Source organism: Oncorhynchus keta, chromosome 37, assembly GCF_023373465.1.
Source record: "Oncorhynchus keta strain PuntledgeMale-10-30-2019 chromosome 37, Oket_V2, whole genome shotgun sequence".
Classification (NCBI taxonomy): domain Eukaryota; kingdom Metazoa; phylum Chordata; class Actinopteri; order Salmoniformes; family Salmonidae; genus Oncorhynchus; species Oncorhynchus keta.
In genome coordinates, this window is record NC_068457.1 from 22,119,482 (window position 1) to 22,141,555 (window position 22,074).

The window sequence follows — 22,074 nt, forward strand, 5'->3', positions numbered from 1 at the left end:
TCGACAAACGAAGAACGCCATTACAGCATCACCCACCACACTCGGAATGAGCAGCGTGTTAACAGGCAGCGACAGCTGGAGCAGAAAAAGGAGGACGTTATGGATAGCAGAGGCATGGAGTATACGACGTGGGAAGAAATCGACAGGTGGGCGGCCGACCCAGAGAGAGTGCAGGTGCCCGCCTGGGATTCGCTGGAGCAATGCGAAGAGGGCTATAGGTGAATGGAGTCAAAAAGAAAGACACGTCGGCGCAGAGCGAAAACCGAAAGTAAGCCCCAAATATTTATTGGGGGAGGGCGCAGAGAGAGAGTGGCTGAGTCAGGGTTCAGACCTGAGCCAACTCTCCCTGTTAATCGTGAAGAACAGTTGCAGTGGGAGAGGCTGCACCACTTGGAGAATTGGACATGGGAGGAGGAATTAGACGGGAAAGGACCCTGGGCTCAGCCTGGAGAATATCGCCGTCCCAAGGAAGAAATAGAGGCAGCTAAAGAGGAGAGGCGCTGGTATGAGGAGGCAGCACGGCGACGCGGTTGGAAGCCCGAAAAGCAGCCCCAAAAAAATATTGGGGGGGGGGGCTAAAAGGGGGTATGGCTATGCCAGGTAGGAGACCTGCGCAAACTCCCTGTGCTCACCGTTGGGCTAGAGAGACCGGGCAGGCACCGTGTTATGCTATGGAGCGCACAGTGTTTCCAGTGCGGGTGCATAGCCCGGTGCGGCACATACCAGCCCTTCCTATTGGCCGGGCTAGAGTGGGCTTCGAGCCAGGTAAGCTTGGGCAGGCTCGGTGCTCAAGAGCTCCTGTGCGCCTGCACTGTCGGGTCTATCCAGAGCCACCTCCACACACCAGTCCTCCGGTAGCAGCTCCCCGCACCAGGCTTCCTGTGCGTGTCCTTGATCCTGTAGCACCAGTTCCAGCACCACGCACCAGGCCTTCCTTCCCTCCTGCGCTGTCGGAGTCTCCCGCCTGTTCAGCACAGCCAGAGCCTTCCTTCCCTCCTGCGCAGTCGGAGTCTCTCGCCTGTTCAGCACAGCCAGAGCTTTCCTTCCCTCCTGCGCTGTCGGAGTCTCCCGCCTGTTCAGCACAGCCAGAGCTTTCCTTCCCTCCTGCGCTGTCGGAGTCTCCCGCCTGTTCAGCACAGCCAGAGCCTTCCTTCCCTCCTGCGCTGTCGGAGTCTCCCGCCTGTTCAGCGCTATCAGAGCCTTCCTCCTCTACAGCGCTGCCGGAGCCTCCTGCCTGTTCTGAGCAGCCTGAGCTGTCAGTCTGCATGAAGCAGCCAGAGCTGCCAGTCTGCAAGGAGCTGCTAGTCTGCAAGGTGCTGCCAGCCTGCATGGAGCAGTCAGAGCTGTCAGCCTGCATGGAGCAGTCAGAGCTGTCAGCCTGCATGGAGCAGTCAGAGCTGTCAGTCTGCATGGAGCAGCCAGAGCTGTCAGTCTGCATGAAGCAGCCAGAGCTGTCAGCCTGCATGAAGCAGCCAGATCTGTCAGTCTGCAAGGAGCTGCTAGTCTGCAAGGAGCTGTCAGTCTGCAAGGTGCTGCCAGCCTGCATGGAGCAGTCAGAGAGCTGTCAGCCTGCATGGAGCAGTCAGAGCTGTCAGCCTGCATGGAGCAGTCAGAGCTGTCAGCCTGCATGGAGCAGTCAGAGCTGTCCGTCTGCATGGAGCAGCCAGAGCTGTCAGTCTGCATGAAGCAGCCAGAGCTGTCAGTCTGCATAGAGCAGCTAGATCCGCCAGTCAGCCATGATCTTCTAGATCTGCCAGACAACCAGTCTCTTCCAGATCTGCCAGTCAACCAGTCTCTTCCAGATCTGCCAGTCAACCAGTCTCTTCCAGATCTGCCAGTCAACCAGTCTCTTCCAGATCTGCCAGTCAACCAGTCTCTTCCAGATCTGCCAGTCAACCAGTCTCTTCCAGATCTGCCAGTCAACCAGTCTCTTCCAGATCTGCCAGTCAACCAGTCTCTTCCAGATCTGCCAGTCAACCAGTCTCTTCCAGATCTGCCAGTCAACCAGAATCTTCCAGTTCCGCCAGCCAGCCAGGATCTACCGGAGCCTACTACCTGCCTGAGCTTCATCTCAGTACTGGGCTTCCTCTCAGTACTGGGCTTCCTCTCAGTACTGGGCTTTCTCTCAGTACTGGGCTTCCCCTCAGTTCCGGGCTGCCCCTCAGTTCCGGGCTGCCCCTCAGTCCCGAGCTGCCCCTCAGCCCCGAGCTTCCCCTCAGTCCAGAGCTGCCTCAGTCCAGAGCTTCCCCTCAGTCCCGAGCTGCCCCTCAGTCCCGAGCTGCCCCTCAGTCCCGAGCTGTCCCTCAGTCCCGAGATGCCCCTCAGTCACGAGCTGCTCCTCAGTTCAGGGGGGTTCTGGGTGAGGACTATGAGGCCATGGTCAGCGGCGAAGGTGTATTATCCCAGGACGCGAAGGGGAGGAACTAGGACATTAATGGAGTGGGGTCCACGTCCCGAGCCGGAACCGCCACCATGGACAGACGCCCACCCGGACCCTCCCTATGGTTTTGAGGTGCGTCCGGGAGTCCGCTCCTTAGGGGGGAGGGGGTTCTGTCACGCCTTGGTCTTAGTATTTTGTGTTTTCTTTAATTATTTGATCAGGCCAGGGTGTGACATGGGTTTATGTTATATTGTATGTTCGTATTGGGGTTTGTAGTATTTGGGATCGCGGCTGATTAGGGGTGTTGTATAGGCTTGGCTGCCTGAGGCGGTTCTCAATCAGAGTCAGGTGATTCTCGTTGTCTCTGATTGGGAACCGTATTTAGGTAGCCTGGGTTTCGCTTTGGATTTTGTTGGTGATTGTTCCTGTCTCTGTGTAGTTTCACCAGATAGGCTGTAATTAGGTTTCACGTTCCGTTTGTTGTTTTTGTATTGAGTTATTTCATGTATCGTTTCGTTTTCATTCATTAAAGATCATGAGTAACAAACACGCTGCATTTCGGTCCGACTCTTTTTCGACAAACGAAGAACGCCGTTACACTCTCTTTCTCTCTCTCTCTCTCTCTCTTTCTCTCCCTCTCTCTCGCTCTTTCTCTCTCGCACGCACGCACACACACACACACACACACACACACACACACACACACACACACACACACACACACACACACACACACACACACACACACACACACACACACACACACACACACACACACACACACACACTGCTATTCCTTGTGCTCTGCTCACCAAGGTAACAGTGTTTGGAATGAAGCCTATAAAACACGTCTGTCCAATCCCGGGAGTAAGATCAGGTTCATAATGAGGTTGCTATGCAGTAGTTATGGAGTAGTATATCTGTAGGTCTGTCAGTCTCTCTGGGGGACTGGTTCAATGACTGGAACACCACTCATATAGAGAAGAACCAACTTTTATATCATGTTTATTTGCTCTCACGTTCAATGTGATAATAACTCATAATGAAAATGTACGTTGACTACAGTAGCTGGGAGCAGAAAAAAAGTTTGGAACATAAAAGACTGTAAAAACACCATCAAATCTGCTAAGGTGATTTACATTTTAAAATCTGTATTCCCACTCATAATAGTGACTATGTTTTAGTCAAATATTATATCTGTTTGGGTCAATTTGCAGTCCACAAATTATTTGTAATTATGTTGACCCTGACCATCCGCCCAAGAACAAAATGTCCCACAGCTGAATCTAGTTGATGATCCTGCCCTAGAGGCCGGAGTGTGTTTGATCTGTCAGCAGGCTGTCCAGGGCTGATGACATGCTTGAGGCCACCCAAAGACCTTGGCACCTTGGGAAAGAACATGGTGGGTTCATATTTCTGTGGTTTTTTAGGTGTGTTTGTGAGTACCGGTATGTGTAAAATTAGTACTGCTTGCGTCATGGACAAATCTTATCATGGCCTAATTCTGAATTTCTAATTAGTTCCACAGTTTCTCTTGAAAATGTGTCTCTAAGTCAATTTTGGCACTGCTCAATTACATTTTCCATTTTTTGCAGCCATAAGCAAGTGAAATGGCCACAGAAACAGACTATTCTTCCAGGCTGTTAGTTTAACATCTCCCTAAAGCTCCCTTAAAGCTTCGATATGTACGTTTTGGGGCAACCCAAACATAATTCACATAGAAATGTTAGTTATAGATCTGTGATTCTCATTTAAAGTAAGTCTAAGAAGCGGTGGGTCTGTTTTGGTTATGTAAAATATATTAGGTGAACTATTAGAATTTTAGCAATCAGGAAATGGCAGAGCATCTCTTAGGCCCTTTGGGAGCATGTAGGTGATGAGTGCTGCGTCGTTGTGTTGGGGTTAGGAACCTCTCTGTCAGTGGAAGGAGAGACAGGAAGAGAGAGGAGGTCATGTGAAGGGCAATGAGGACAAAGAGAAGGAGAGACAGGAAGAGAGAGGAGGTCATGTGAAGAGGGATGAGGAGAAGGAGAAGGAAAGACAGGAAGAGAGAGGAGGTCATGTGAGGAGGGATGAGGAAAAAGAGACAGATAAAAGGAGGGAGGATTCAGTGATAAAGAGATACAGGAGAGTGTGTAAGGGTGAGATAGAGAGAGATACTGGGTGAGGTAGAGAGAGATAAAGGAGAGAGAGATTGTGTAAGGGTGAGGTAGAGAGAGATACAGGAGAGAGAGATTGTGTAAGGGTGAGGTAGAGAGAGATACTGGGTGAGGTAGAGAGAGATACAGAAGAGATTGTGTAAGGGTGAGGTAGAGAGAGATACAGAAGAGATTGTGTAAGGGTGAGGTAGAGAGAGATACAGGGAGTGAGGACAGGGGGGCACAGAGTTCCTTTGCTTTTTCCTTAGTCTACTGTTGATACAGTCCCAACATGTTTTCCTGTCAGCAGTCAAGTTTTCAAGATATTGGACTCAAGATATGTATCTTGAAGATTTGGTTGATGACATGCAAAACATTTTGGGACTGTATCAACAGTGGAGTAATGACAAAAAATGACAAAATACCGTTTTTGATTGGATTATTCCTTCAACGCTCATACAACACACTGACTCACTGAGGGTGACAACGATGCACCAAAAATGCAAAAATCTCCTTCTCTCTCTCCTCTCCTCCCTATTTTTTTAAATTTCACCTTTATTTAAGTGGCAAGTCAGTTAAGAAGACATTCTTATTTTCAATGACGGCCTAGGAACGGTGGGTTAACAGCCTTGTTCAGGGGCAGAACTGCAGACTTTCACCTTGTCAGCTCGGAGGATTCAATCTTGCAAACTTACAGTTAACTAGTCCAACGCTCTAACCACCTGCCTCTCATTGCACTCCACGGGGAGCCTGCCTGTTACGCGAATGCAGTAGAAGCCAAGGTAAGTTTCTAGCTAGCATTAAACTTATCTTATAAAAAACAATCAATCAATCAATCATAATCACTAGTTATAACTACACATGGTTGATGATATTACTAGTTTATCTAGCGTGTCCTGTGTTGCATATAATCGATGCAACGCTGGGGGATGATTTAACAAAAGCGCATTTGCGAAAAAAGCACAATCGTTGGACGACTGTACCTAACCATAAACACCAATGCCTTTCTTAAAATCAATACACAGAAGTATATATTTTTAAACCTCCATATTTAGCTAAAAGAAATCCAAGTTAGCAAGCAATATTAACCAGGTGAAATTGTGTCATTTCTCTTGCGTTCATTGCACGCAGAGTCAGGGTATATGCAACAGTATCAACTGTTGCACAGCCAGAAGAGGACTGGCCACCCCTCATAGCCTGGTTCCTCTCTGAGGTTTCTTCCCCAGTAGGTTTTGGCCTTTCTGCTGGTCAGGGAGTTTTTATAATCTCCACCAGGCAGCCACCGCCTGCCTTCTACACCTGCATTGCTTGCTGTTTGGGGTTTTAGGCTGGGTTTCTGTACAGCACTTTGAGATATCAGCTGATGTACGAAGGGCTATATAAATAAATGTGATTTTATTTGATTTGATATGGGCAGCCTGGCTCATTGCGAACTAATTTGCCAGACTTTTATGTAATTATGACATAACATTGAAGGTTGTGCAATGTAACAAGAATATTTAGACTTAAGGATGCCATCCATTAGATAAAATACTGAACGGTTCCGTATTTCACTGAAAGAATAAACATTTTGTTTTCGGAATGAGTTTCCGGATTTGACCATATTAATGACCAAAGGCTCGTATTTCTGTGTGTTATTATGTTATAATTAAGTCTATGATTTGATAGAGCAGTCTGACTGAGCGCTGTGCTCTTCGCAAGCACAGCGCTGTTTATGACTTCAAGCCTATCAGCCTAATGGCTGGTGTAACCGATGTGAAATGGCTAGCTAGTTAGCTGGGTGTGCGCTAATAGCGTTTCAAACGTCACTCACTCTGAGACTTGGAGTAGTTATTCCCCTTGCTCTGCAAGGGCCGTGGCTTTTGTGGAGTGATGGTTAATGCTGCTTCGAGTGTGGTTGTTGTCGATCTGTTCCTGGTTCGAGCCCAGGTAGGGGCGAGGAGAGGGACGGAAGCTATACTGTTACACTGGCAATACTATAGTGCCTATAAGAACATCCAATAGTCAAAGGTATATGAAATACAAATGGTAGAGAGAAATAGTCCTATAAATACTATATTAACTACAACCTAAAACCTCTTACCTTGGAATATTGAAGTCTCATGTTAAAAGGAACCACCAGCTTTCATATGTTCTCATGTTCTGAGCAAGGAACTTAAAGGTTAGCTTTTTACATGGCACATATTGCACTTTTACTTCTCCAACACTTTGTTTTTGTATTATTTAAACCACATTGAACATGTTTCATTATCTATTTGAGCCTAATTGGATTTTTATTGATGTATTATATTAAGTTAAAATAAGTGTTCATTCAGTATTGTTGTAATTGTCATTATTACAAATACATTTAATAAAAATCGTCCGATTAATCGGTATCGGCTTTTTTCGTCCTCGGGGTTGAAAGATCATAATCATGCGACCTCTAGTGGGTAGTATATGGAGCTTTGGTGACAAAACGGATGGCACTGTGATAGACTGCATCCAATTTATTGAGTAGGGTATTGGAGGCTATTTTGTAAATGACATCGCCTGTCCACATCATCCAAACAGAAGACAGGTCCAATATCATAACTGTGACATACTCCGGGCAGCTTTCAAATAGTAGTGACCTCATTATGGCTGTCTTCACCAGCTTGCTAATCAGGAGGCCTATGGAGCAGTCAGAACTGGTATCCCATTCAGACCCATGTAATGACTGCCCTCTGCTGGTGAATGGGAGTAATAGTCATTTAGTAATAACAGAACACATGGGTAATAAACTGGCTGTAGGGCCTTCTTAATACCAAACACTAGAAGGGAGCCAATTATAGCCTGTGCGGTTTTAACTCTTGAGTGTTGAAAGATTTGGAACTAGTTGGACACATCACAGTTAAGTTGAGGAAATGTGTCTGGTGTCTTATCAAGCAGCTTTAGACAAACAACAGCACAGGGTATTTATTACCTAATACAACAGACAACAGAGGGCATTATATACATGTACAGACACCAGTGGCAATAGTATATGGAGGGACATTAAAGAACACATACATACAGGATCTGAGTCTGCAGCCTGATAGTGCCAGCACATATTCAATGTCAGGCAAGGAATGTTAGGTTACAATATGTTACAAAGGGACAATCTTATACGTTATTCAAAGCAGGGTTGGAGTCAATTCCAATCAGTTCAGAAAGTGAACCAAATTTCGATTTAAAAAATGTCCTCATTGAAAAGCATTGGAATTGGAATTTTAGAGTGCTTCCTGAATTGAGTGGAATTGAAATGGAATTGACCCCAACCCTGATTCAAAGTAATGTGGGGACAAACTGTCAGATCAATCATAACAGTCCATTCCCTTCTGAGGTCTGGGATGTGGACCTGCTAAATCGAGACGACGACCCCCTCTCTGGTCCCCGTGACTTCCTGACCAGGGCACCCAGGTTCCCCCTGAACTTCTCCCCCACGAAGGCATACAGCACTGGGTTAACAAAGCTGTGGACCAGGGCCAGGCTGTGGGTGACCTGGAGGGCCAGGTCCACCCTGTTCCTCACAGCACAGTCGAAGTGCACCAGCTTGGCCCTCATCAGGGTGTCGGCCATCACCGTCATGTGTAACGGCGTCCAGCACAGGAGGAAGGCGAACACCACGGCAATGATGACCCGCATGGCCCTGTGCTTCTGGAAGCCGCTCGTCTGCAGCAACCGGGCTACGGTGATGCTGTAGCACGCCACCATGATGACTAGTGGGAGCAGGAACCCTAGGATGTGGCGTAGGCCGCGAGTAGCGAGCCGCCAGTGGGTGGCGCTGCTGACGTCGAAGTGCTCAGCACACCTCGGAGGACCACCACTCTGGGGCGTGAAGGCATCGTTGAAGAGGGCAGGGAGAGAGAGGGCGCCCCCCAGAGCCCAGATGAAGGTGCAGGCGTACCATCTGCAGGCCCTTCGGCGGCCCTTACGGGACTTGGCAGGGCGAACGATCACCAGGTAGCGGTCGACACTGATACACACCAGGAACAGGATGCTGGTGTAGAAGCTAGCCTCCATAACCAGGCTGAGGAACTTACACAAGAAGTCACCAAAGATCCAGCCGTGGAGCGTGGCAGCAGCCCAGAAGGGCAGGGTCAGAGCCAGCAGCCCGTCAGCTACAGTCAGGTGAAACAGATAGACGTCGGATGGGGTCAGGGACTGTTTACTGAAGCCAATCACGAGCCCCACAAGTAGGTTACCAGGAACAGCCAATAGGAAGATAGCGACGTGAAGGACACACAGGAATATGACAGCACCGGGAGAAAGGGGCTGAGCTGCACAGGAAAATGTGTTAAAGTCCAGGTCAAAGGAGGTGATGTTGAAGTAATAGGAGTCATTGGCTGATTTATAGTCATAGTCTGGCTTATAATCATAGTCCAGGACCTCTGTTGGAGATGGGGAAAACAGTAGTCAGTGGGGATCTTTTTATGATATGATCACTTAGTCTTATACTGTTATTCTATCTAAAGCTTCTTATACAGTCAACAGATATTCTGTACACTTCTTTCTATCCATCACATCTTCCATCCACCCACCCAAACCCATCCATCAACCCACCCAAACCCATCCACCCATTCACCCACCCACCCAAACCCATTCATCCAGCCACCCACCCAAACTGATCCATCCATCCATCCACCCAAACCAATCCAATCCTTTCATCCATCCAAACTCATCCATCCATCCTCCCAAACTCATCCATCCATCCACCTAAACCCATCCATCCACCCAAACATCCAACAACACTCATCCATCCATCCACCACTCAAAGCCATCCATCCACCCAGACCCATCCATCCACCCATCCAAACTCATCCATCCATCCTCCCAAACTCATCCATCCATCCATCCACCTAAACCCATCCATCCACCCAAACACCCACACTCATCCATCCATCCACCCACTCAAACCCATCCATCCAAACCTATCCCTTCATCAATCCAAACCCATCCATCCATCCATCCATCTACTCAAACCCATCGACCCACCCAAACTCATCCATCCATCCAACCACCCAAACCCATCCATCCACAAACTATATAGGTTCTCACCTGTCATCTTTGCATCCAGCTCTATGATAATGAAGAGGGAATTGTCACTGTTTTAAAGACATCAGAGCTGGGATGGAAGTGTCAAGACATCCTGTTAATTAAGAGAACAATATTGTGTCACTGCACTTGAGTCATTTGTCAGCCTCAAATTCTGCCTCCTCAATGATTAGAAATGAACGTCATACACTCCACTTTTTCATTGAATTATCAAAAAGAGAAGTTTGACAGCAGTTTGGAACTTTTTAGGCAGTTTCTTTTTCTGTCAGCTGTTGGTGGATCTGAGAGCACATTACTAAATATAATATGATAAGATAGAGACAGACAGAGAAAGACTAGCCTTTAACTTCTGATGCCCTTGTCTTTGTTGAGACATCTTCACTTAAAGACATCCTCCAGTGAGTTTTGAACTTTTACCGTTTTTAAAGCAATATCCCAAGTATAAATAAAATGGCGCCAGAGGAAATGGCAGCAGTTTTACGGGCGGCAAACCAATTGTGCTATTATGTGGGGGTTTTTGCAACTTGTTTTGTACATAATGTTTCTGCAACCGTATTTTACAACAAAAAAAGTGCTTCTGGATATCAGGACAGTGATCACTCACCTCTGGTTAGACGAAGATTTTTTCTACAAGGAGGGCGCACAAGACATTCACCAAACACCCCCGTTATTTGCAAGAGGAAGCGACGCTGGTACAGAGGACAAAGAACCGGATACCTGGTCAGGACCCGGATAAGGCGAGTGGGAAAGCTGCCGTCACCGTTAATACTACTCGCCAACGTACAATCATTGGACAATAAAATAGACGAAGTACAATCACGAATATCCTACCAACGGGTCTTCAAAAACTGTCATATCATATGTTTCACGGAATCGTGGCTGAATGACGACATGGATATTCAGCTAGCAGGATATACTCTAAACTGGCAATATAGACGTAAGACGGAGGGGGGCTGTGCATATTTGTTAACAACAGCTGGTGCTGTCTAAGGAAGTCTAAGGAAGTCTCTAGATTTTGCTCGCCTGAAGTAGAGTATATTGTGATAAATTGCAAGCCACACTACTTGCCTAGAGAGTTTTAAGCTATTGTTTATGTGGCTGTTTTTTTACTACCACAGACAGATGCAGGAACTAAGACCGCACTCAGTCAGTTGTATACGGAAATAAGCAAACAGGAAACCACTCACCCAGAGGCGGCGCTCCAGAGACTTTAATGCAGGGAAACTTAAATCAGTTCTACCAAATCTCTATCAACATATTAAATGTGCAACCAGAGGGAAAAAAATCTAGATCACCTGTACTCCACACACAGAGACGCATACAAAGCTCTCCCTCGCCCTCCATTTGGTAAATCTGACCTCAACTCTATCCCCCTAATTCCTGCTTACAAGCAAAAATGAAAGCAGGGAAGCACCAGTGACTCGGTCTATAAACAAGTGGTCAGATGAAGCAGATGCTAAACTACAGGACTGTTTTGCTATTGTAACAGGTATGGTTATGCCTCTAAAGAAATGTGTGTTTAATGTTCAAAAACTCTTATTGTTTGGTTCAACTCTGATGACAATAAGGTGGGTTGTGATTGGCCCCGATTGCAGAGAGGGGGAGATCGCGGTCTTCCCAGTATGAAAATGTGATGCAATGGGTAGGTCACGTTCTGAATACTGTTTTCTATTTTACAATGTGTACAAGTTTTCTGTACGTTACTGATTTATACATGCGTGGGTATATGGTACATTTTAGGGATTGAGGTGCCTTCTGGGATGTGCTTTGGCATATGATTGCTGTAAATAAGTGTGTTAGCTAGCATACACCGATGTATGAGAGCATCAGCTGTTCCGGGCAACTTTGTGATCATGTGATCATGCTCTCTGTAGCCGACGTGAGTAAGACCTTTAAACAGGTCAACATACACAAGGCTGCGGGGCCAGATACTTATTTTCCACCATAATTTGCAAATAAATTCATAAAAAATCCTACAATGTGATTTTCTGGATTTTTTCTCATTTTGTCTGTCATAGTTGAAGTGTACCTATGATGAAAATTACAGGCCTCTCTCATCTTTCTAAGTGGGATAACTAGCACAATTCGTGGCTGACTAAATACTTTTTTGCCCCACTATACACCTGATTAGCAGATGTTAAAGCGAGTGCTTCTAGTTCCGACAATGCAGTAATAATCAACGAGTAATCTAACCTAACAATTTCACAACTACCTGATACACACACATTGTAAAGGGATGAAGAATATGTACATACAAATATATGAATGATTGATGGTACAGAATGGCATAGGCAAGATGCAGTAGATGGTGTCGAGTACATGATGCTCTCATGCATAAAGATGACAAGATGCTGTAGATGATATAGAGTACAGTATATACATATGAGATGAGTAATGTAGGGTATGTAAACATTATATTAAGTGGCATTGTTTAAAGTGGCTGCTGATACATTTTTTACATACATTTTTCCATTATTAAAGTGGCTGGAGTTGAGTCAGTATGTTGGTAGCAGCCACTCAATGTTAGTGGTGACTGTTTAAAACCTCTTGAGACTAGGGGGCAGTATTTTGATGTTTGAATGAAAAACATACCCAAACAGGCCCAGAAGCTAGAATATGCATATAATTGTCAGATTAGGATAGAAAACACTCTAAAGTTTCCAAAACTGTCAAAATATTGTCTGTGAGTATAACAGAACTGATATTGCAGGCGAAAACCTGAGGAAAATCTAACCAGGAAGTGCTGTTTTTCTGAAACCTCCCTGTTCCATTGCATGCCTTCCCTCCATTTAAAGGGATATCAACCAGATTCCTTTCCCTATGGCTTCCACATGGTGTGAACAGTCTTTAGACATAGTTTCAGGCTTTCATTCTGAAAAATGAGCGAGAATGATCACAACGCGTAAGTGGATAGCTGTGTCCCCCCAGAGTTTTGCATGTTACGCCTCTGAAAAAGTGGAGAAATAATCACGAGAGTGATACGGTCTTGTTTTCTCAATAATAACTTTTAGTGCAATGAGAAAAGACCACGATTTCCCCGGGAACTTAAGTGGAGACCAGAGCAATCGATCTTAGGCTCATAGATTAAGAGCATTTGGTAGATCACAGATTAACATTTTTACCCTTCCATTAGGCACCACAAAATAAAGTAATCAATATAACGTTTACACATTCCTCTCACAATTCGTACCCTTTGTACGCTTCACGGATTTTAACTTTAACACAATTATATGAATGTTATCAATCTCTATCAACTAATTGATAGAGGAAATGATGGTTGAAATGACTAATTATGTATACATTCCAATCAGAACTGACTAGTCCAAATGCTATAATGTACTGTACATGTGAATTTTCTCTCTTGCTCCATTTCCCAATTGTATATAATGTAGTCAGGAGTTTAGTAACAATGAAGGTCTGTTCCTTAGTTCATTCAGTTGTACAAATCTCCAGGTGGTGGGAACGGGCCATCTCCAGATTGTCTAGAATGTTGATTTATACTCACTGGCCTTGACTTCGTGCTGATAACGCAAAGGCTCAAGAGCTAGGGCCCCTCTGCTTGTGAAATAGAATGTTTGGAAAACGCTGACGTCATTTTCAGTTTATAACCTGTGGAAATGTGTATGAGTATGTATGAGTTAGTACTCTCTTGTAATAAACGCTGTTACCTTTGGCTTTTAAGACTGGTCTCAATCTACTTCATGCATAATTAATGAACTTACAACTCATTAATGAATTAGAAATGAGTGCGAATTGGTTTTGGCAATAAGACATACAGGAATTTAGAATTCCTCTATCACTAATACTGAATGCATGATCTTTTTAACCTTAGATGTTTTAAGATCCTGACATACTATGAACTTACTAATACTTTTTAATGTATAACAGGCTATGAATATTTCCTTTAACCTATCACACGAGCAGCTTGGAGCAGACCTTTTCTCTCACTCTTCTATTGAAGAAGCGACAGTCCGGTTGAAATATTATCGATTATTTATTGTAAAAACAACCTGAGGATTGATTGTAAAAAACGTTTGACATGTTTCTACGAACTTTACAGATACTATTTGGAATTTTCGTCTGCCCGTCGTGACCTGCACAAGCCTGTGGATTACTGAACAAAACGCGGCAACCAGAGGTTTTTGGGTGTGAAAATAATCTTTATGGAACAAAACGAACATTTGTTGTGTAACTGGGAGTCTCGTGAGTGCAAACATCCGAAGATCATCAATGGTAAGCAATTAATTTGATTGCTTTTCTGACTTTCGTGACCAATCTACTTTGCTACTTTGCGGCCTTCCTGTGACATCGGGTGGTGTAGGTGTCCTGGAGGGCAGGTAGTTTGCCCCCCCGTGATGTGTTGTGCAGACCTCACTACCTTCTGGAGAGCATTACGGTTGTGGGCAGAGCAGGTGCCGTACCAGGCGGTGATACAGCCAGACAGGATGCTCTTGATTGTGCATCTGTAAAAGTTTGTGAGTGCTTTTGGCGACAAGCCAAATTTCTTCAGCCCCCTGAGGTTGAAGAGGCGCTGCTGCACCTTCTTCACCACGCTGTCTTTGTGGGTGGACCAATTCAGTTTGTCCATGATGTGTATGCCGAGGAACTTAAAACTTTCTACCCTGTCCACTACTGTCCCGTCGATGTGGATAGGGGGGTGCTCCCTCTGCTGTTTCCTGAAGTCCACAATCATCTCCTTTGTTTTGTTGACGTTGAGTGTGAGGTTATTTTCCTGACACCACACTCCAACTGCCCTCACCTCCTCCCTGTAGGCCGTCTCGTCGTTGTTGGTAATCAAGCCTACAACTGTAGTGTCGTCTGCATACTTGATGATTGAGTTGGAGGCGTGCATGGCCATGCAGTCGTGGGTAAACAGGGAGAACAGGAGAGGGCTCAGAACGCACCCTTGTGGGGCCCCAGTGTTAAGGATCAGTGGGGTGGAGATGTTGTTACCTACCCTCACCACCTGGACGCGGCCCGTCAGGAAGTCCAGTACCCAGTTGCACAGGGCGGGGTCGAGACCCAGGGTCTCGTGCTTGATGACGAGTTTGGAGGGTACTATGGTCTTAAATGCTGAGCTGTAGTCCATGAACAGCATTCTCACATAGGTATTCCTCTTGTCCAGATGGGTTAGGGCAGTGTGCAGTGTGGTTGCGATTGCGTCGTCTGTTGACCTATTGGGGCGGTAAGCAAATTGGAGTGGGTCTAGGGTGTCAGGTAGGGTGGAGGTGATATGATCCTTGACTAGTCTCTCAAAGCACTTCATGATGATGGAAGTGAGTGCTACGGGGCGGGGTGGTGGTTCTTTAGCTCAGTTACCTTAGCTTTCTTGGGAACAGGAACAATGGTGGCCCTCTTGAAGCATGTTTGATTGAATATGTCCGTAAACACACCAGCCAGCTGGTCTGCGCATGCTCTGAGGACGCTGCTGGGGATGCCATCTGGGCCTTGCGAGGGTTAACACGTTTAACTGTTTTACTCACATCGGCTGAAGTGAAAGAGTCCCCAGGTTTTGGTAGCGGGCCGTGTCAGTGGCACTGTATTGTCCTCAAAGTGAGCAAAGAAGTTGTTTAATCCGTCTGGGAGCAAGACATCCTGCAGCGGGAGGTCTATATTTCCTGAGAGGCTTGATTACGCCGTGGTCTCTTGGAGGTTAGTGAACCATTGAGGATCCAATGGCCATTATCCGGAAAACAAAAGTTTAAAAATTGGTTTTGCTATAAGTATGTTTGGAGAGCTGCTTCGTAGCTGTGGAGAGTCCTTGAAAAAGAAAATTGAATGGGAGTACCTAAGAATTTCTTAAGTTTTATATGGATTCTGTGCGTATATGAAAATATGATAACTTGTATGTATGTGTGTATAATCAATTATTAGAGATTTGATCATTAGAATATAATTAGATACAATTTAAACCACGTAGGTTTTGAGTTGGTATCTAATGGATAATTTGATAAAGATGAGGTTTAAAACTTGTTGGGGACTAGGGTTCCAATTTTGGAACCCCCCCCACGTTCAGCTGGAAGGTGGCGCATGGAATGCAAAAATATTCCTAAAAACATTTAACCTCCATACATTAACAAGTCCAATGGCTCAAATGAAAGATAAACACCTTGTTTATCTACCCAGCAAGTCAGATTTCTTCAATGTTTTACGGCGAAAACATAGCACATATTTATGTCAAACCACCACCGAAGACATGGCTAATTTGCATAGCCAAGTTGAAAAAAATATGTAATCAACAAACGCAGGATTAAAAGAAAAATAATGCACTAACCTTTTGAAATCTTCATCAGATGACAGTAATATAACATGGTACACAGTACATTTATGTTTTTTTCAATAATATGCTATATATATCCATAAATCTCTGTTTACAATGATGCATCGTTCAAAAAATGCTATTCAAATGTCCTGAGAAATGACGATAGCTCCGGCAGATAACGTCAGCTAACAAGGAATACACATCATAAACTTTGACTAAATATGCATGTTCTACATATATATAGTTAGATACACTTCTTCTGAATGCAATCGCTGTGTTACATTTATTTTTAACGTTACAGGTTTTGTTCACTAGGCTATACTATGAGACGGCGCTCAAAAAGTAGCATTATGGCTCCTCTATCTTGGAGTCCACATAAACCCAAATTTACCACATAAATATTCCCTTACCTTTGCTGTTCTTCCATCAAAAGACCTGGAAGGAATTATACTTACCAAAAACAGCGTTTAGTTTTGCAGTCTGTGTCTTTCGGTTCTCAAAAACGACACATTTCGGTTGAAATGTAGCCAAAAGTCAAGTGGATGCGCACCAAAACGTTGAACTTACATATTATATGTCGATTAAACTTGTCAAACTAACTTCATAATCAAGCTTTAACATGTTATTTAGGTGTACAGCAATCGTGAGGACGAACAGAAACACAGGCACCGTTTAATCAATCTTGGAAAAAAGACAGGACTTGACCAGAGCGCGCATAAAAGTGACCTGTTTTTTCGCGTGACCGAAAGTTTTCGGCCAGCCAAAACTCTCGTGAGCACGCGATTCTCACAATGAGAAGCCTCATTGAAAGCTGAGATCGCGCTGAAGACAGAGAGACTGTTCCCAGAACTGTAACTGCTTGGGAGGGTGGGGGCGATGACGTCAAAGTTGGGCCAACTTTTCTGATCACAAGAGAGAGTTTGGGAGAATGACTGCCCTGAGAGTTCTGCTTTACATACAGACATAATTTAAACGGTTTTAGAAGCTTTAGAGTGTTTTCTATTCAATAATATTTTTTATTTGCATATATTAGCAACTTTTGACCCCAAAAAAGTATGTTTACTATGGGCACGCAATTACTCCAGCGGGGGCAGTAGACAGCCCTATCCCCATGAGGTTTTAAGCTGTCTACAAAGTCTGGGAAATTGTGCTCTAGAAACTGATTGGAGTGTGTCCACTTTTACACCCTAACGATGTAACTATAAAACACTTATTGGATTTTCTCCGTCTGGGTACTACATTTGAAATAAAACTGTGCTTAAAGCCTGTAAATGTGTTTTATTTTTTTTCTTCCTAGTATGGGAGGAGTTGCTGGATTTATTGAATAAACATTTTCCATAAAGTTAGAGTGAATTAAGAAGGAATCTCGACGTAATTTGTCATACAAAGCCTCCATACAAAAGGGTATCCATCAAACTATTTATCATTGTGTGATTAATGTGATGTAGTGAAGTAATTGAAATACGTTGCATGAGAAAACACAATCTAGTTTTATTAAAAAGCGCAAATTCTGTTTCCTTGTCAATGAATGTCGATTTAACGCTTTGACTGCTAATCTATTCATTTGGCATGTGAGAAAAAAAAAATTCTTGGAACTTTAATTAGGGCCATTATCTGGGAATTTTGTCATTATTATGTGCTTGATTTTACGACTACAGACATTTCTAAATTGGGTTATTTGCGTGGTTTCTTCGTCATTTCAATAGCATTGGGTATATGGTATTGACTAATATCTGGGTTTCTGATTGTGTTGTGGGACTGAATAAGAGCTGAATGAGTCACGTTATTGGCAGAGAGACATTTCCTGGTCACGCGCATTCCACATGATATCGACTTGTGTTTCGTTGCTTCTGTAGACACAAAGATATTCTCCGGTTGGAACTTTATTGAAGATTTATGATAAAAACATCCTAATGATTGATTCTATACTTAGTTTGAAATGTTTCTTCAACCTGTAATACAACTTTTTTGTATATAAAGTTTTTGTCCAAACGCATGGGCGTTTGGATATGTGTTCCTAACGCTAACAAAAGCAGCTACTTGGACATAAATAATGAACATTTTCAAAACAAATCAAGCATTTAGTGTGGAACAACGATTCCTGGGAGTGCATTCAGATTATCATGTCATTTCTGGTTTCTGTTGACTCCAACATGGCGGATAATTTGATTAATTTTCTGAGCGCCATCTCAGATTATTGCATGGTTTGCTTTTTCCGTAATGTTTTTTTGAAATCTGACACAGCGGTTGCATTAAGGAGAGGTATATCTATAATTCCATGTGTATAACTTGTATTATCATCTACATTTATGATGAGTATTTCTGTTGAATCGATGTGGCTATGCAAAATCACTGGATGTTTTTGTAACTAGTGAACGTAACGCTCCAATGTAAACTTTTTTTATATAAATATTAACTTTATCAAACAAAACATACATGTATTGTGTAACATGAAGTCCTATGAGTGTCATCTGATGAAGATCATCAAAGGTTAGTGATTCATTTTATGTCTTTGTGCTTTTTGTGACTCCACTCTTTGGCTGGAAAAATGGCTGTGTTTTTCTGTGGCTTGGTGGTGATCTAACACAATCATTTGTGGTGCTTTCACTGTAAAGCCTATTTGAAATCGGAAACTTGGGTGGGATTAACAACAAGATTACCTTTAAAACGGTATAAGATACATGTATGTTTGAGGAATTTTAATTATGAGATTTCTGTTGTTTTGAATTTGGAGCCCTGCACTTTCACTGGCTGTTGTCATATCATCCCGCTAACGGGATTGCAGCCCTAAGAAATGTTAAGATATAAACTGAACGTTTTAGTAGCTTGCTTAGTTCAAATTCAAACATAAATACCGAGCCGATTTCGAGGTAATACGTTGTCTGTTGTCTATATGGTCTGCTGGAATAACATATTGAGAATGGAGTCGTATTTAAATAACTGAATCAAAGAAGACACAGTTACCTAAATCTAATGATTCCTAATAATAGCGTATAGGTACAGTGCCTTGCGAAAGTATTCGGCCCCCTTGAACTTTGCGACCTTTTGCCACATTTCAGGCTTCAAACATAAAGATATAAAACTATATTTTTTTGTGAAGAATCAACAACAAGTGGGACACAATCATGAAGTGGAACGACATTTATTGGATATTTCAAACTTTTTTAACAAATCAAAAACTGAAAAATTGGGCGTGCAAAATTATTCAGCCCCCATAAGTTAATACTTTGTAGCGCCACCTTTTGCTGCGATTACAGCTGTAAGTCGCTTGGGGTATGTCTCTATCAGTTTTGCACATCGAGAGACTGAAATGTTTTCCCATTCCTCCTTGCAAAACAGCTTGAGCCCAGTGAGGTTGGATGGAGAGCATTTGTGAACAGCAGTTTTCAGTTCTTTCCACAGATTCTCGATTGGATTCAGGTCTGGACTTTGACTTGGCCATTCTAACACCTGGATATGTTTATTTTTGAACCATTCCATTGTAGATTTTGCATTATGTTTTGGATCATTGTCTTGTTGGAAGACAAATCTCCATTCCAGTCTCAGGTCTTTTGCAGACTCCATCAGGTTTTCTTCCAGAATGGTCCTGTATTTGGCTCCATCCATCTTCTCATCAATTTTAACCATCTTCCCTGTCCCCTGCTGAAGAAAAGCAGGCCCAAACCATGATGCTGCCACCACCATGTTTGACAGTGGGGATGGTATGTTCAGGGTGATGAACTGTGTTGCTTTTACGCCAAACATAACGTTTTGCATTGTTGCCAAAAAGTTCAATTTTGGTTTCATCTGACCAGAGCACCTTCTTCCACATGTTTGGTGTGTCTCCCAGGTGGCTTGTGGCAAACTTTAAATTACACTTTTTATGGATATCTTTAAGAAATGGCTTTCTTCTTGCCACTCTTCCATAAAGGCCAGATTTGTGCAATATACGACTGATTATTGTCCTATGGACAGAGTCTCTCACCTCAGCTGTAGATCTCTGCAGTTCATCCAGAGTGATCATGGGCCTCTTGGCTGCATCTCTGATCAGTCTTCTCCTTGTATGAGCTGAAAGTTTAGAGGGACGGCCAGGTCTTGGTGGATTTGCAGTGGTCTGATACTCCTTCCATTTCAATATTATCGCTTGCACAGTGCTCCTTGGGATGTTTAAAGCTTGGGAAATCTTTTTGTATCCAAATCCGGCTTTATACTTCTTCACAACAGTATCTCGGACCTGCCTGGTGTGTTCCTTGTTCTTCATGATGCTCTCTGCGCTTTTAACAGACCTCTGAGACTATCACAGTGCAGGTGCATTTATACGGAGACTTGATTACACACAGGTGGATTGTCTTTATCATCATTAGTCATTTAGGTCAACATTGGATCATTCAGAGATCCTCACTGAACTTCTGGAGAGAGTTTGCTGCACTGAAAGTAAAGGGGCTGAATAATTTTGCACGCCCAATTTTTCAGTTTTTGATTTGCTAAAAAAGTTTGAAATATCCAATAAATGTCGTCCACTTCATGATTGTGTCCCACTTGTTGTTGATTCTTCACAAAAAAATACAGTTTTATATCTTTATGTTTGAAGCCTGAAATGTGGCAAAAGGTCTCAAAGTTCAAGGGGGCCGAATACTTTCGCAAGGCACTGTAATTGCGATAGAGTTGTGCCCACCGAAATATGTTTTTTATTCTTAAGGATTTACTAATGTATTTTATACATTTGGCGCTTTACAAGTTATTTTTAAACTCTTGGACATTTCATAAGTGTAATGCCGAAAGAGAAGAGAAAGTTGTAAAGTTTGTTTTTAATCTTATGATAGAGGTAAGGCAGAACATTGTTTGAGTATGGGTTATTTTTTTGCCTACAAGTAAGAATATGTGAGTTCGTTGTTGTCACGCCTTGGTCTTAGTATTTTGTGTTTTCTTTAATTATTTGTTCAGGCCAGGGTGTAACATGGGTTTATTGTGTTGTCGTATTGGGGTTTTTGTAGGCATTGGGATTGTGGCTGATTAGGGGTGTGTCTAGCATAGGCTTGGCTGCCTGAGGCGGTTCTCAATCAGAGTCAGGTGATTCTCGTTGTCTCTGATTGGGAACCATATTTAGGTAGCCTGGGTTTCACTGTGTATTTCGTGGGTGATTGTTCCTGTCGCTGTGTAGTGTTCACCAGATAGGCTGTGATTGGTTTTCTCGTTCCGTTTGTCGTTTTGTATATTTATAGTTATTTCATGTATCGCAATTCTTCATTAAAGAACATGAGTAACCACCACGCTGCATTTTGGTCCGACTCTCCTTCAACAGACGAACGCCGTTACAGTTGTGCTCGCTGGGCTATATTTGGCTGTAAGGGATTCAGGTCTGAATAGTTGAATCGTAAACGTTTTGTGATAGTTTCTGATTATTGTTTCTTGGTTTTATTGTTTAGGTAACACCAGTGAATTTGAGCAGGAAGTTAATGTATTCTAACATTATAATCTGTTTCCATTACGTGGAACAATGTCCGGTCATTAAAGTGGATTGCAGTTTGAGTTTGATTTTATTTTTATTTTTGCAGGGACAGTGCACATTAATCACAGTTGTGTGTTTCTAATGGCAGGGTATTGCAGACATGGGAAGCTCTCACAGAGGAAGCAGATTTACTAAAGGTGCTTTTCCTAAAGGGAACTATACAGTCACCTCTCATGGCAGACCTTGTGGATCTGCTGCCATAAGGTTTGAGTTTTCTGTTGAACAACGTACTGAGTGGAGGGGGAGCCAGGCCATTTAGAATCTTGAATACAAGACCGGTGTCAGTGTATTGCACAAGATCTTTCCAATTCAGGAGCTTATGCTTTCTGTAACAGTGATGAGGGCTATTGGGCTTCCTATCAAGCACTTTGAGAGCCTGTTTGCAGACAGACTGAATGAGTTTTAATGTTGTAAAGCAAGCTTGGGCCCAACTAGTCAAGTAGTATGTTAAGTTGGGGACTATCATAGATTTGAAGTACAGTTTTGTTACCTCTGTAGTCAAACAATTTCATATGTTTTGGAAATTTGCTAGGTTGAATTTGGTTATTTGAGTTACCGTTTTCTTTTGCTTTTTAAAAGAGCGGATGGAATCAAGTATGATGCCAAGGTCCTTAAAATCAGATGCCACCTGGAGCTTCTCCCCTGACACATAGACATCTGGCTCAGTGGCATCAGTTGCCCTCTTTGTGAGGAACATGCAGACTGTTTTGTTTTTTTGCATTTAGATGCAAGCATGAGTCCCTGAGCAACATTG

At 43.5% G+C, this 22,074-nt stretch overlaps 1 protein-coding gene across 1 annotated transcript; it reads right to left on the reverse strand.

Moving 5' to 3' along the window:
* Positions 1-7,437: 7,437 nt before the first annotated feature.
* On the reverse strand, positions 7,438-10,517 carry LOC118381056 (C-X-C chemokine receptor type 2-like). Its single transcript, XM_052499733.1, has 3 exons — positions 10,175-10,517; positions 9,574-9,664; positions 7,438-8,906 (listed from the first exon to the last, which is right to left on the reverse strand). Exons 2-3 carry the CDS (start codon positions 9,578-9,580, stop codon positions 7,834-7,836), a joined length of 1,080 nt encoding a protein of 359 aa, XP_052355693.1. The 5' UTR covers positions 9,581-9,664; positions 10,175-10,517; the 3' UTR covers positions 7,438-7,833.
* Positions 10,518-22,074: the final 11,557 nt, after the last annotated feature.